Raw genomic sequence first — 13,906 nt, 5'->3', positions numbered from 1 at the left:
ACCCATCACCTAATGTAACCTACTAATGCTCAAGAACACTCAGAAGGCTCAAATTCGCTTGGAAGATCTAAGGTTTTGAGAAAAAAAAACATCAAGAGTATTTCAAAAAATGATATTTTTTATTTTTATTTTTAAAACAAGATTTGTTTTTTAAAATTTTCCATAAAGAGGATCAAAGATTGAGATCTAATACCAATGTAAGAGAGGATCCCATTAGGGCTTGAATGGACACAAGATAGAAAAAAATCTACTTCTACACAACCAAGGTTCCATTAAAGCTGCATAAGCTCTCCAAAAAAGTGTATTGGTGAATTGGTTAGTGTAAGATTAGATCTATAAAAATGACATGTACATAGTATAGTGTCCATGAAATCTCGTCATGGATGAAATAAGAAAAAACAACAGTAAACTGAAACTGGAAACTGAAAACTGAAAGCTAAGATCTCAGACTCTGAGATTATACAAGATGAAATTTCTAGATCCTACTATGCCAAGTATAGGATACGCTAAGTGATGCATGGAGTGGGTGTGTGTGTGAGAGAGAGAGAGAGAGAGAGAGAGAGAGACAAAGAGAGGAAATTCTCTGACAAAGATAGATGGAAATCCTTGTGCTACTCGCGGGGGGGGGGGGGGGGGGGGGGGGGGGGGATGATGCAGGGGGCGCATGGAGTCTAGGCAAGTGTGTGCTTGTAACTATACATGACAGATTTACAACGACTGCATATACAGCTTAAAGGGATTGCAGTATCATATTTCATAGTGGAAAGTTCTCTGGAAATTACTTCAAGCTTTCTTTTTTCTGATTTGAGGAGGCACATATGAGAAACGCTCCCAATTTTCAAATGTCAACCAAATCAAACTTGGAACCTTTCAATTTCCCAATTCTAACTCAAGGTTATTGATGGTGAATTATCATGATGCTATGTGGAAGGAAGGGGACAGCATGGCAGCAAGGATATGTACCTGCTATCAAATGAATGGTGAGACGGCATCTTTTTACAAAGAAGAAATCTGCAGTGTGAATCAGCAAGAGTAAAACCTCCAGTGATAATCAGTATAAGGATGACGATAGAAATGATTTGGTGTATTCAGAGAGCCAATCCAATGAGATAAAAGGAGTCAATGGTCCTTGTTGGCATCTTCAGCAGAACTTCCTCGATTTTGCCAGAATCTATGAAACATGCACAGAACCCAATAGAGAAACCCAGAGGTCAAGAAACCAAAAATCCAGGCACTGTTGTACACAGCCATAAAAATGCTCGAGGTTTTCTTCAGCAGACCTACTGTGTAAAGGAAACCCGGAATACACGGAATGACAGCCAACAGCAAGGCTCCTATGGCAATAAAATTGTAGCCATTGCTGTACCAGTACATTCCAGAATGGCTTTTTGAATATAAAGCATTTAGATCCAGATGACGCTTCCGAATAATGTGATAATCAACTAGTATGATGCCACTCAAGGGTCCAAGAAGTGCAGAATAACCCACTAACCATGTGCTGATGAAGCTCTGACTGTTCTTAATGAATTGCCATGGTCCAAAGAGAATCCCTACTACAGCAGTAAGAAGTGCCCCTGTCCTGAAAGAGAAGAGATTAGGGTTTAGATTGACAAGGGCATTTGCAGGTGCCATGGTATTCGCAGCAATATTTGTGGTCAATGTGGCCAACGTGAGACCAATGAACGATGTGAGAATTGGCAAGACTCCACCGATTTGACCCAGTAGCTCAATAGGGTTTGATATGATACGACCAAAGATAACTTCAGTGGAAGAGGTGACAGCCAAACCCAAGAATGTAAACAATCCCATGAAAAGTGGAAGACCTATATGACCAACAATTTGGTCTGCTTGACATTTGGCATATCTTGTAAAATCTGTTCAAAGTACCCAAACAGACAATAATATCAGAACTTTCTTCAAGCTCGTAATGAAAACGAATGTGCACAATTTTTTACTACATAATTCATATAAGTAACCACAAGGTACTTGCTTTACTGATAGGAGCAACAGTACAAACTGTAAACAACTGATGGCTGCTGCTGTATTCTCACTGAATTGGAGCTGAGACTCCTGAAAGCTTTGTAAGGTTGTGGGCTGATAGGGGCTGCTCTACAACTGAAGTCTCTTCAGTCTCCCAAATTTAAGGGTAAAAATGAAGAAAGAACCCAGGCACAGTAACTACAAGACAGACTTATGGTCTTATTTCCCATTTTTCACTTGTAAAATAAAAGTCCCCTTATACTCTGCCCTATCTATCGTCTCAACCCTGTCCTTAACTGGAGGCCCTTTTCAAGCACCTTTATGGGCCATTTGCGGCACTTCTCCTTGCTTAAACTGTTGCAGATTTTTCTTGTTCCATATTGCATTCTGCCACTGCTCTTATGGCCAGTACATGTTGGCAATGCCACTGCAACCTTAACAATGCAATTTTGCATCGTGATCACCTTCACATGTGATTGCGAGGAACTTGTTTCCAGACACTTGACCTAGTTAGTGATTGACAGAGTCGAGTTCCTATTCGTGATGATCGTCCTCCATCTATCACGCAGCAGAGAGGATGTATCACATCTTGGTGGAGTGCTTACATATTTAATATCAAGACACCAGTTGATTGCCTATGATGATACCGAGCATATTGTAGCCATTTATTGGACGTAGGCTAGGGCAATTTTTCTCTCTTTAGGAGATTTTTTCCCCTGAGCATATGCACGCACTCTTACGAGTGTATGTAAGTGACCTTATCATGTCACTTCACTTGTACTTCACTCATTCTCATCCATCTACTTTGAGTGTTGTGCTTCCATCTCTCCCCTTGCTTGATGCATCTATGTGTGCGTTGCTACATTGATCTCCACTCCAACCATTGTTATCAAAGCAGGTTCTCTTAGCTCTCACCCCCTTTGTCATCTTCTCCTTGAGTTGCTCATTTGATTGTATCCTCTTAGATGGAGAAGGTATACAGGTGCAGCATGTACAGGTCAGGCATCACATGCAGACCAAGCAGATTGCACCTTGGCAACTGGCGCACAACTATAAGCAGAGGGCAACGCATAGGAAGACCTAGGGCAACAACACATGGGTTGTTTGGGGCAGAATTGCCTACAAGGCCGCAAGAAGGTTAGGCAATAGGGCTAGACTGTGCGCAAGATCTGTGCGATCGGCTGGGCATAGCAGTAACTAAACGGCCACAGGGCGGCAAGTGTGGCCGCACAAGGTAGACAGTGTAGACTGTGTGCAAGGCTGAGCAGTAGTGGTGGCCTGGGCAGATAATGCTGTGGGATAGATTAATCAGGGTTATGTTGCAAGAAAGCAAGGAAGTTGTGTGTGTGTGTGTGTGTGTGTGTGTGGAGAGAGAGAGAGAGAGAGAGGGAACTCCTTGTGCTACTTAGGGGGGCCGGGGGTAGTGGGGTGTGTGTGTGTGAGAGAGAGAGGGAGAGAGAGAGAGAGAGAGAGAGAAAGAAAGTTGTATTAACGTCTTCAAAAGGCCAAAATGACCTATGAGACCAAAAGGTTACATCATATCCATGAGGTACATAATCCTGGGTACAAAATATTAATAAAGAAAGATAACAAAAATCTAGAACTTTAAAATCTGATCTAGGTACATGAGCAGAGAGCTCTCAAGTCTTCAAAAGACCCAAAGGGTATATGAGACCAAAATGACGTGTACATAGTGTCCATGAAATCTCATCATGGATGAAATAAGAAAAAACAACATTAAACTAAAACTGAAAACTGAAAGCTAAGATCTCTGACTCTGAGATTATACAAGATGAAAAATCTAGATCCTACTATGCCAGGTATAGGGTACAATAAGTGATGCATGGAGTGGGGTGTGTGTGTGTGTGTGTGTGTGTGTGTGTGAGAGAGAGAGAGAGAGAGAGCGAGAGAGAGAGAGAGGGAGAGAGAGGAAGTTCTCTGACAAAGATAGATGGAAATCCTTGTGCTACTCTGGGGGGAGAAGACAGGGGGATGTCGCATGGAGTCTAGACAAGTGTGCTTGTAACTATACATGATAGATTTGCAAGGACTGCATATACGCTTATCAATAGGGGGAAGCTCTACAACTGAAGTCTCTTCAGTCTCCCAAATTTAAGGGTAACAATGAGGAAAGAACCCAGGCACAATAACTACAAGACAGACTTATTTCCCATTTTTCACTTATAAAATAAAAGTCCCCTTATACTCTGTCCTATCTATTATCTCAACCCTATCCTTAACTAGAGGCCCTTTTCTAGCACCTTTACCATTTGCAGCACTTCTCCTTGCATAAACTGCTGCAGAATTTTCTTGTTCCATATTGCATCCTACCACTGCTATCACAATTGTGACTTAATCTCTCTTGATTACCCTTAATTACTCTTAAACATTGAAAGGACACCAATGAAGGTTCATGGGTCATCACCAAAGGACACGTCTATTCAAAGAGACACATCTATTAGTTAAAGAACACATCTCTACGTCCAAAGGACATAACTATTCATTCAAGAGTCGCACCCTTTCATCAGGGATGTGCCTCTTCATTTGTACCTCTTCAAGACCTATTTAACAAGGCCTTGTGTCTCAATGCAACAACACACAGCTTTCCACTCTAAGTATCTTACTTTTCACTGTTAAGTCTTTTAATTAAATACTGAGAAGTCCTCACAGTGGTATCAAAGCAAACAAGGTCCAACCTGTAGGATGCTTACATCCAAAAACCCTAACCCTAAAAATCAAAAAATAAACCCTAAATCAACCATAGCAAGGTTTGTATGGAAGAGAGGGAGAGAATGCTCCATTCAATTTTGCCCAATTCTGCTAATTTTGTCCAATTCTAGCTTTTCCCAAAATTCTTTTTTTTTTTAATAAAAACGATGGCTAGTTGTGAGCCTCACTGGGTGTTCTTGCCTTGCCCAACAAGTGCCAAACCCCTTCTGTACTCCCAAGTGTGAGCCTTTGGGCTCTTCTAGGCTGAAACGATCGCTTGAATAGTCACTACTCTTCCTTGATGAGATACGTTGTTTGACGTTTTAATTAAAAGAAAAAATTTAAAACGTTTTTACACTACAGCATAAAGGCTTTAAGGCCTTATAACTTAAGGCTTTCAAAAAGCCTTCCCAGCCAACCGACGGCGGCCAGGACACGACCAGTAAAACAAAAAAAAGAAAGGAAAAACGAAAGCATAAATGGGAGCCCACGCTAGTGGCCAGCATTAAAAATAAAAATAAAAACGAAAACAGCCAGCCGACTAGCCCAACCAGCAATCCCCACAAACAAACAAAAAAACAACCTCGGCCAGCTTTTGCCTACAACCTGTGCACACACAACACAGCAAGAGAGAAAAAATGAATCAAATGTTGTCGCGTCCTCGACACCAGCCAGCCCCAGGGATGATCAGGTGTTTCTCTACAACACCAAATTGAAGAAAAATTATTCCCTTCCTCTGCAGCACATTTGCCGGGCATGTGAATAGTGGTTTTTCTCATTCTACACAACAACAAAAAAACAAAAAAGACCATACATCAGGTGTGCTCCTTCCAATTTCTCATTTTGCGCCTGTAAAAATACACACAAAAAAAAAGTGGTATTTCCGTATTCAAGAAACCTGGCATTTTATCCTTCTCCAGGCACAACACTCTTTCAGAGCCAACATTACCTTCTACAGGTTGAAGACACCTACTCACATTTACTGGATGCATCTTATCATTTTCTAGTGAATCCCATTTAAATGCAGTAGCTTATGGACGAAGGGAGTTACGACTCACGAGTTTAGTTACATTCAAGACTCTCCTCCTTGGGCACAATCTCAAGCAACACCTCCAGTGCCTTCTCTTGTACCTGACCCTCCACCTCGCGAGTAGAGGTAGCCACACCTACCTCGAACCTCACCAGTACGACGTATGGATCTTTGCAGTCACAACTTCCGAGGAATATCTGCACCATTATACCTTTCTTCTACGGCCGTTTCGATACGTGGGCCTCTCCATTCCAGTGTGCCAGATTCTCTTCCACGAGCTTGGTCTCTATCTAGAGGGACCACCTTCCTTGTTTACTGTACGCGCTGTCTCACTTGACTATTCTCCTCGGACACCCACACCAATACTCCAGAGTCCTAGCCCGACCACGGTACTTGCTGGACTCCCCACCTCCCCCACCTCCCTCCCCCCGTGGGCGCGCTACACCAGGTGGTCTATTCCGATTCCCCCCTTGACAACCTTCCTCCATGGCGTCGACTCGCCCTCGAGGCGATGGTTCTCACTAGGACACAATAGTGCCAACAGGAGCTGCAACAGTGCAATCTAGTTCCATTTCCTACCATGGCGGATGAACCTATCATTGAGGACGAACCTGTTCTCACTTGATGACAGTAGGAGATGCAGACCCAGATGGTAGCTATGTAAGTCAATTCAAAAAGACTTTGGAAACTCTCACGTCGCAGATATAGCGGATGCAATCCTGACATTCTCAACCTGCAAGTTCAACGGCTTCAATCGGCATACCAGTTCCATACACCAACGTGATATCGACGTGGTTCCCCCAGAGGTAGAAGCTGATGACTTAAAAGTTCTTTATCACTTGTTACAAGCATCAAAAACTAAAAAATTGGACATTAAACCTCACAAATCCTTTTCCAGCCAATGCAATAAGCGTACACTTGATCAATGGCTGTACAATTCCATGGACCTCACCGATGCAAGAAAGATTACCTTTGTCGTGCCTTCGCTAAAAGATAATGCATTCTTATGGTGGCAACGACAACTGTCTAATAGGAAAACTGTCAATACGTGGGAAAAATTTGAGTATGTCATTCGTAAGCAGTTCATAACTGCCAATGCGGATTTTCAAGCACGATTTCAACATTGTCTCCAAAAGACAAGCTACATGCTTTTATTGAGGGACTTATCCCCACATTGCTCACAGATCTTCACAAATATGACCCAGTCGACTTTGTAGTTGTTATTCCCAGTCACACAATGAGGATCTTTGTCACAAGGTCGCCCAAGCTCTTCTACTTTCAGCAACGGTAATAAATTCGTTCGTGATGGTTCCAAATATTTTGAAGGTTCTCAATCTCGACCCAATTCTCAGAAGCAGTCATTCCAGCAACCTTGCCACCAGTACAGGTTGTCTTTTAATCATTCTAAGCATTAGCAATTCCTTCAACCACATGCATTTAATCATGAACGAGACTCTGGACGTAACCAATCTCGCACTCCTCATCTTGTTGTAGCTTCACCTTCAACAAAAGACAGGATTATGCACAATTTGTAATGGCAACCATAGATGGTTTGAATGCCCTAAACGACCCAATGCTCCTCAAAACCGTAATGTGGAATCTTGAACTTTAGAAGACGGCTTCGATAAAGGAAAACATGCAGTAGCTCATGCACGTCATATTAATCTTAACCTTGACACATCCGTGGCAAACTTTATTGAGTCAATTGATGACAACATCGAGAATTCTTCCAGCATGACTTCAGAAGAACAACAAGATGATATTGAAAAGTCCTTGGATTCTTTATCTCAAGATGATGAGTCACCAACGATGGACTTCTTTGAAGATACAGAGATTACAAAAGCGCATATCACACTTGTTTCAACCTTACCCACATGGGATGACACAATTGACATCAAGCAAGAGGATAAAGTTTTCAACATTGCAAAGAATTTCACACATTCTTCTAACAACTTGGATGAGTACTTCACTACTATGAAGCGAAACACTTCAACAGTAGATACAATTTAAGTATCATCGAGAGAATTCATGGTTGAACCTTTAGATTCTTCTACACCACAACATAGCCAAGTCAACTTCAAGCCTAACATTTGGAAGCAGACAAAGAAGAAGATATTAAAGAATGATGCTACAACTTGGGATATAGCATTTAAAGCACGATAGCAAGACAATAGAGGAAACTTGCTCAATATTTCTCAGTGCAAGCTTCACTACAAGCATAAATGGCCTGATGACAAAGATCTTCAACATCAAAAGTCACTTATATAACCCTGGATCTTATTTTAAGTGGGAGAGAATGTCACGATTGTAACTTAATCTCTCTTAATTACCCTTAATTACTCTTAATCATTGAAACGACACTAGTGAAGGGTCACACCCTGTCACATGGGTCATCACCAAAGTACTCGTCTATTCAAAGGGACACATCTATTGGCTAAAGGATACATCTCTACGTCCAAAGGACATAACTATTTATTACAAATACGGAAGCGTGTACATAGAAAACCTTATCCCATGGCATCATACATAGCATCTAATAGCATCATCATCATCATACTTTGGTACCACTAAAACAAAAATATAAAAACCTGCACAAAGACACAGCACTAGGGGCTGAAGTTCACTCCACCCCCCCGAGGAATCTTTATTACCAACAGAGTGTTCCAGTACAAGAGAACGGGTGCCAAAGAGTAAACACTCTTCAAACTGACACCAGATACACTCTAGAACGTGATCAATCACTAGCAGTGATGCTGTCCCGAATAACCATGAAAACCTTGGCTCTGGCCACCCGAAGGTTCCACCCTTAGAGCCACGGGCCTCATGCAGGTTCAGAGACTGTTTACCTTCAATTTCGAAGAACCTTGCTGAATTGGATTGCACAGCCTTGTTTTCAGCCCACAAACATGCTGTAAAGTCACCCCAAGAGATGAAATGAGTGCTCTGTGGTTTGCCTTGGATCCCGAGCCTTTAGAGCGTCAATAACCAGCCAAAAGAGCTGTTGTACACCAGTTGACCAGCCCTGTAAAGAGGCCAGCCATGGTCGCTTGCTTCAAGAGAGACAGAGAGAGAGAGAGAAGAATCGCTTTTTGCTATCCCAACTATGGAGACAGTCCCCCAACTATAAAACAGCCATGCTCATGGTCGACCAACTCTCTCTCTAGTTCCCTTGCATGTCTTCTTCACAACTGGCCAAGCCCTGCATGCTCTACAGCCAAAAACAGTTGGAAAAGGAGGCACCTAGCTGATTTTGGCCCTCCTCCCCCAAAATAGTAACTCGTGAAGCTTTTCTTGGCTTGAGAGCTGCCCACTTTGAGTATTGGCCAAGCTTTGTTAAAAGTTGGTCCCTTTTGATGTGAACACCTTAAAAATTGTCCACCCGAACATAAGTGTGAGTGAACACTTTATAATTTGTCCACCCAAATTTAAGTGTATGTGAACACTGCAAAACACATAAGACCACTGCCTTAGTCCCAAACAGGTGTGCACACACGCGTCAACAGAGTTTCCAGGTGTCCCCGGAGCCCATGGACAATCACAGGCAGAAATATCAGGCATTGTCCAAGGAGTCAAGACAAGTCATTCATGCATGTCAGCACACACACAAATGCTTTATGCATAAATTCTGGATTCCATCTCCCAACTTATTTCATCTTGTACCGAACCCTTCTCGAGCACCGCCCATACAGGTATAAAGAATGCTCACCAGGATGTCCACCCTTCCATGAGACTTAATCAACATGCCAAGAACTCTCACCAGGGTATCCACCCTTCCATGAAGCCCTTCCACATGTACTGAGTCATGCCAAGAACTCACACCAGGATATCAATCCTTCCATGGAGCCCTTCCACATGTAACCAATTCATGCCAGGAGCTCACACCAGGATCTCAATCCAGAGTTGTATAGCTATTGCTCGCAAACCGGGCTTCCATGCCCGGACCAAGCATATAGAGATACAGTATCACTTTGTACGTGAGAAGATCTTGGCTGGTGACATCTTGCTCCTTTATTGTTGGACGGAGGACAATGCGGCGGACCTCTTCACGAAGTCTCTACCCTCAGGCTACGCTTAGGGCGGCACTCCAGCTTCCCTTGGGTTGATTTCATAGCCAGGAGCTGAGGGGGGGTGTTAGAAGTCATCTCCTGTCTTAATCAGACACCAGGGCCTTTGTTGTGGGTGTGCCCGCCATGTATAGGTGTTTTATCATTTTTCCTCACTCCTCGTATTTTTCCCCATTTTTCCTTGGTGTGGGTGGATGCCACATGCTGGCAGGAGCCTCTAATGCTGGCCGACTGCACTCATGTGTTCCTGAAGACTGGCCGACTTGATCAGAGGAGGTCGTGGTATTTTTCTGCTTGCCGATTGGCTTTGCCCAATCGTGGGTGGACTGGTGGCACTTCATGCGCTGGCCGACTGCATCCATTGGCCATATAAATAGGCCCCATGATCCCCACTTTGTATTCATTCAGTTTTTCTCGGGATCTTGTGTATAGAGAAGAGTTTACACGCCCATCTCTCTGTCTTTCTTGTGCTGTCTATTTTCTGCACTCTAGTTGCTCTTGTGGTCTCAAGTTTAGTTATCATTTCCGTTGCGTATTTTGACAGGAGCAACATGAGGGAGGTCCCGTAGATGCTGCCTATCACTGTAGAAGCTGAAAAGATGGATAATAATGAGGCTAAGCCTAGCCACCTTTATATAGGTGGGAGAGGAGCTAGTCGGCCAGTAGAAAATCAAAGGACTAGCCGACAATGCAAAAAATGCTGAAATGATGCCTAAAAATAGGCAAAAAATAGCAAAAAATATGCAGTGCCTAGATGCATATGTAGGGCTTCAAATGGAGCCAGATACAAGCATGAATGTGCATGGGAAAGTTCATCTAGGGATGAAATAATTGCCTCCTCTTCAACGCCAGTTGGGTGGACCAACTCCAGCATGCTGCAAAAAATCCTCCAAAGAGTCTCAACCTCCTCATAAAAGGCACAAAGCTCGCGAAGATATGGTACAGCTGAATACTGAGAAGGTCTCCGGAAGAAGCCACGAGAAGATCGAGAAGATATTGAAGACGAAACACCAGGATCAATCTGGAGAGAGAAGCCGTCAGGAGATGGAACCATAGATGGCTCCAAAAAATGTGGTACCTCCTCTACATATACAACAAGTATTGGGACCGAAGTAGAATCCTCCTCTGAAGAAGAAGAAAATGAAACAACCACTAGAACAAACAAATCATTAGTGATAGCTAAATTTGCCAGGGTCGAAGTAGGAACAGGCTCCAAGATAGTGGAAGATGCCTCCTGAATATGTGAGGATATCTCATCCACCTGCTTTGTAGAAGAACCACTATCCTCCTCTAAAAGAGATGAGAGAAAATCTGCAATAATAGCATCAGCATGTAACAACACAAGAGAAGGAAGATACTCATCCAAAGGGATGAGAGGAACTGATAAGGTCTATGTCAGAAACTCCTGTAAATAATTTTTTGCAGATAGGGTATTGACTTCTGAATCAGAAGCCTCCTGTGTGACAACCAAGATGAACTCATCCTGCTCCTGTGAAGACGAAAGAACAGGGGAATCATAGACAGCAAGAAAAGCCATCTTAGCATGAGACTTTGTACTTTCCTCTGTCGCTAGTGAAGTATCTGAGCCATCTGTTGTGGGTGTCATTGAAAGAGACTATTCTTCACCGACATACGCTCAAGGGAAGTTTTTAAACGACTTTGCATCAGAGATCATTTCTACTATTTATGTCCCTCCAAACGATGACATCAGGACAAACTACACGCACTGCTTTGATATTGAAGTACATCATCTAGTTGCACTACTTAAGATTACCTGGTATGTTGAGGCTCAAGGTGGCCCAGAAACCAATGTTGGCAGTAAGAGCCGGAAAGAAAACCTGCAATAACTGCCCCTCTTTGGATCCTCCTGCTCCGAATTGGGACGAGGCCGCCAACATGGCCCCAAACCCACCAGCTGTCACGTAAGCCCAAATCAAAAGAGCAACAGACAGGACAAATAATATAGGGGCACAGTACTTCTCAAGTTGTCTGATGCTGTCAACACCATTCCAGATGATGCCAACTTGAAGAAGCCAAAAGGAAAAGAAGCAAGCCCATTCAGGAAGGGGGGTGCCCATCCACTGGATAGATGAACTGGCTAGCTTTCCCTGCAGGAGAGCATTCAAGAGCACATAGATGCCCTGGCCACCAATCCATGTCTCAATGCCGAACCAGCCACATGCCACAAGGCCACGGAGGATAGTAGGGATATGAGCGCCGTGGATGCCGAATGATGCCCTAGCCATGACAGGGAATGGGATGCCGTACTTGACGCCAGCATGGCCTGTCAAAACGAGAGGAAAGAAGAGGAGGAAGTTGCCGGCCATGACTGTGAGGATGCCCTGCCACCATGCCATACCTAGCTCCACCAAGCTTCCTGCCAGGTAGTAAGATGGCACGCCAACCACGAGGCCCACCCACAGGCTGATGATATCCCAGGCTGAGAAAATCCTTTGGTCAAGAGTGGTGGGAATGAGGTCCTCGTTGGCCAAGCTAGGGTCCGGATGGCTCACCACCACTGGCGGAGAAGCCGGTTGAAACAGGGCGCCAAGAAATGATCGTGGCCCATTGTTTCTACTTGCGCTGGCGGCGCCTCCTCCCTCCGCTCGGAAGGTTTGAGAAAATTTTCTGAAGGTCTGCAATCTGCCGGGCAGACGAGGCCACAGTTTGCCATTGAAGCTGTTGTTTTTGTGTAGCGGAGGGGCGGAAGTTATTGAGAGGCAATTCACTGCGCTGATAACAATGGCCATCCTCCGTCGTGCTGCTGCATGAAGAAAGCCCTGGCAGAGACCGAGTGTGGAAGCCCCGGCCTCTCTCAGAATTTGTGGAATCTGCTGAATTCAATAATGCAAAGTATTTTTAAAAAATTGGTAGTAGTAGATACAATAATAATACAGTGAATTCAATAATGCAAAGTATTTTTTAAAAATTGGTAGTAGTATATTCACATGGATACAATAATAATACAGTGTATTATTTTTTTCGTGGGTGCATATTCCCTCTTTGATATTAATTAAATTTTTTTCGTGGGTGCATCTTTTAATTTTAAAAAAAATTTAAAGATGAACTAAAGTTGGCAACTTTTTTAAAAAAAGGTATAACCCTAATGTCAAACAAATTTAAAAAAAACCTAATGCTAAGGACCAAAAAAATTCAAAATCAACTTTTAAAAAAAAAGGTATAACCCTAATGTAAAACAAATTTTTAAAAAAACTAATGCTAACTACTAAAAAAATGAAAATTTTTGGTGTTTTGAAACTGCTATGTATTTATTTATTGCGATTAAAAAATCAAATCACATGTTTTAAAAATCGATTTATCCATTGTAAAATCGAGATGTATTATTTATTATGAAAGGTTACATACACGGGTGGAGTAATTACATTTGCAGAGAAGCAAAACTTGATACTTAACAAAACACGCTTCTTCTTCTGTAAGACCAACAAACTTGCAGATTTCAAGGGAGAGCGGGACAAATTCATCACTGGCTTTCTCCCATACAGATAGATAAGATGCTCTCTCCCATACAGATAGACCAACAAACTTGCCGATTTCAAGGGAGAGCAGGACAAATTCATCACCATCCACAATGGCTTTCTCCCATACAGATAGATAAGATGAACTGTAATCATGCGATGATTATTGATCATCATCAATTACTATTGGATTTGATCGACTTCCTAGTGCAGTATTGTTGTTGTTGGAGTCCATCAGCATCGTCATTCTCCACTTCTTCATAATCTCTGCTTCCTCTTGCATTGAAGGGGTCAAAGCACCTGGTAGGAGGAGTATCTGCTGCAAAGAAAATATCTCCTATATCTATGCATTGAGTGAGATGCAGGAGTTTCATTACTTTCCACACTGCCGTTGACCTTTTTTTCCTTATATCGGAGCCAGTTTTTGGAATAATCCATGAGGCTACTGGGGTAGTACTTTCCAGTACGAATCATTTTCAAAATAGTGTTTTGTAAAGATGCGCCAAGTTTATTGGCTATATAATTATCCATATAGACGTATGCTCTTTCAAAGAGATTTATAAGAGACAAACACACTTTATTCTTTAAGTCACCCTGGCCATATAAGGCATATTTGACGACCTCTAGTAATTTCCTTCACATATATG

The 13,906-nt window shown here is 42.7% G+C and overlaps 1 protein-coding gene across 2 annotated transcripts; it reads right to left on the bottom strand.

The window, feature by feature from the left end:
• Positions 1–789: 789 nt before the first annotated feature.
• NCS1 (permease, cytosine/purines, uracil, thiamine, allantoin family protein) lies at positions 790–12,634 on the bottom strand. 2 transcript variants are annotated; one of them, XR_015262629.1, is made up of 3 exons: positions 11,558–12,634; positions 1,040–1,874; positions 790–963 (listed from the first exon to the last, which is right to left on the bottom strand). XR_015262629.1 is itself a non-coding variant. In XM_086778379.1 (2 exons), the coding sequence occupies exons 1-2, from the start codon at positions 12,531–12,533 to the stop codon at positions 1,120–1,122; spliced, it is 1,731 nt and encodes a 576-aa protein (XP_086634505.1). In that variant the 5' UTR covers positions 12,534–12,634; the 3' UTR covers positions 790–1,119. The 2 variants fall into 2 exon arrangements, 1 of the variants encoding a protein (XP_086634505.1); XM_086778379.1 differs by having other exon boundaries at positions 790–1,874.
• Between the last annotated feature and the right edge of the window lie 1,272 nt (positions 12,635–13,906).

This window comes from Cibotium barometz, chromosome 39 (genome assembly GCF_041138505.1).
Source record: "Cibotium barometz isolate CiBa-2024 chromosome 39, ASM4113850v1, whole genome shotgun sequence".
NCBI lineage: Eukaryota > Viridiplantae > Streptophyta > Polypodiopsida > Cyatheales > Cibotiaceae > Cibotium > Cibotium barometz.
The sequence above is the reverse complement of the archived record's forward strand: the minus strand, read 5'-3'. Positions and strand labels throughout refer to the sequence as shown.

Coding starts and splice junctions, on each gene's coding strand:
- NCS1 (XM_086778379.1), bottom strand. CDS start 12,533: ATGGCCATTGTTATCAGCGCAGTGAATTGCCTCTCAATAACTTCCGCC. Junction 1,875..11,557: donor CTTGAGCCTCAACATACCAG/GTAATCTTAAGT, acceptor TACTTTGAACAG/ATTTTACAAGATATGCCAAA.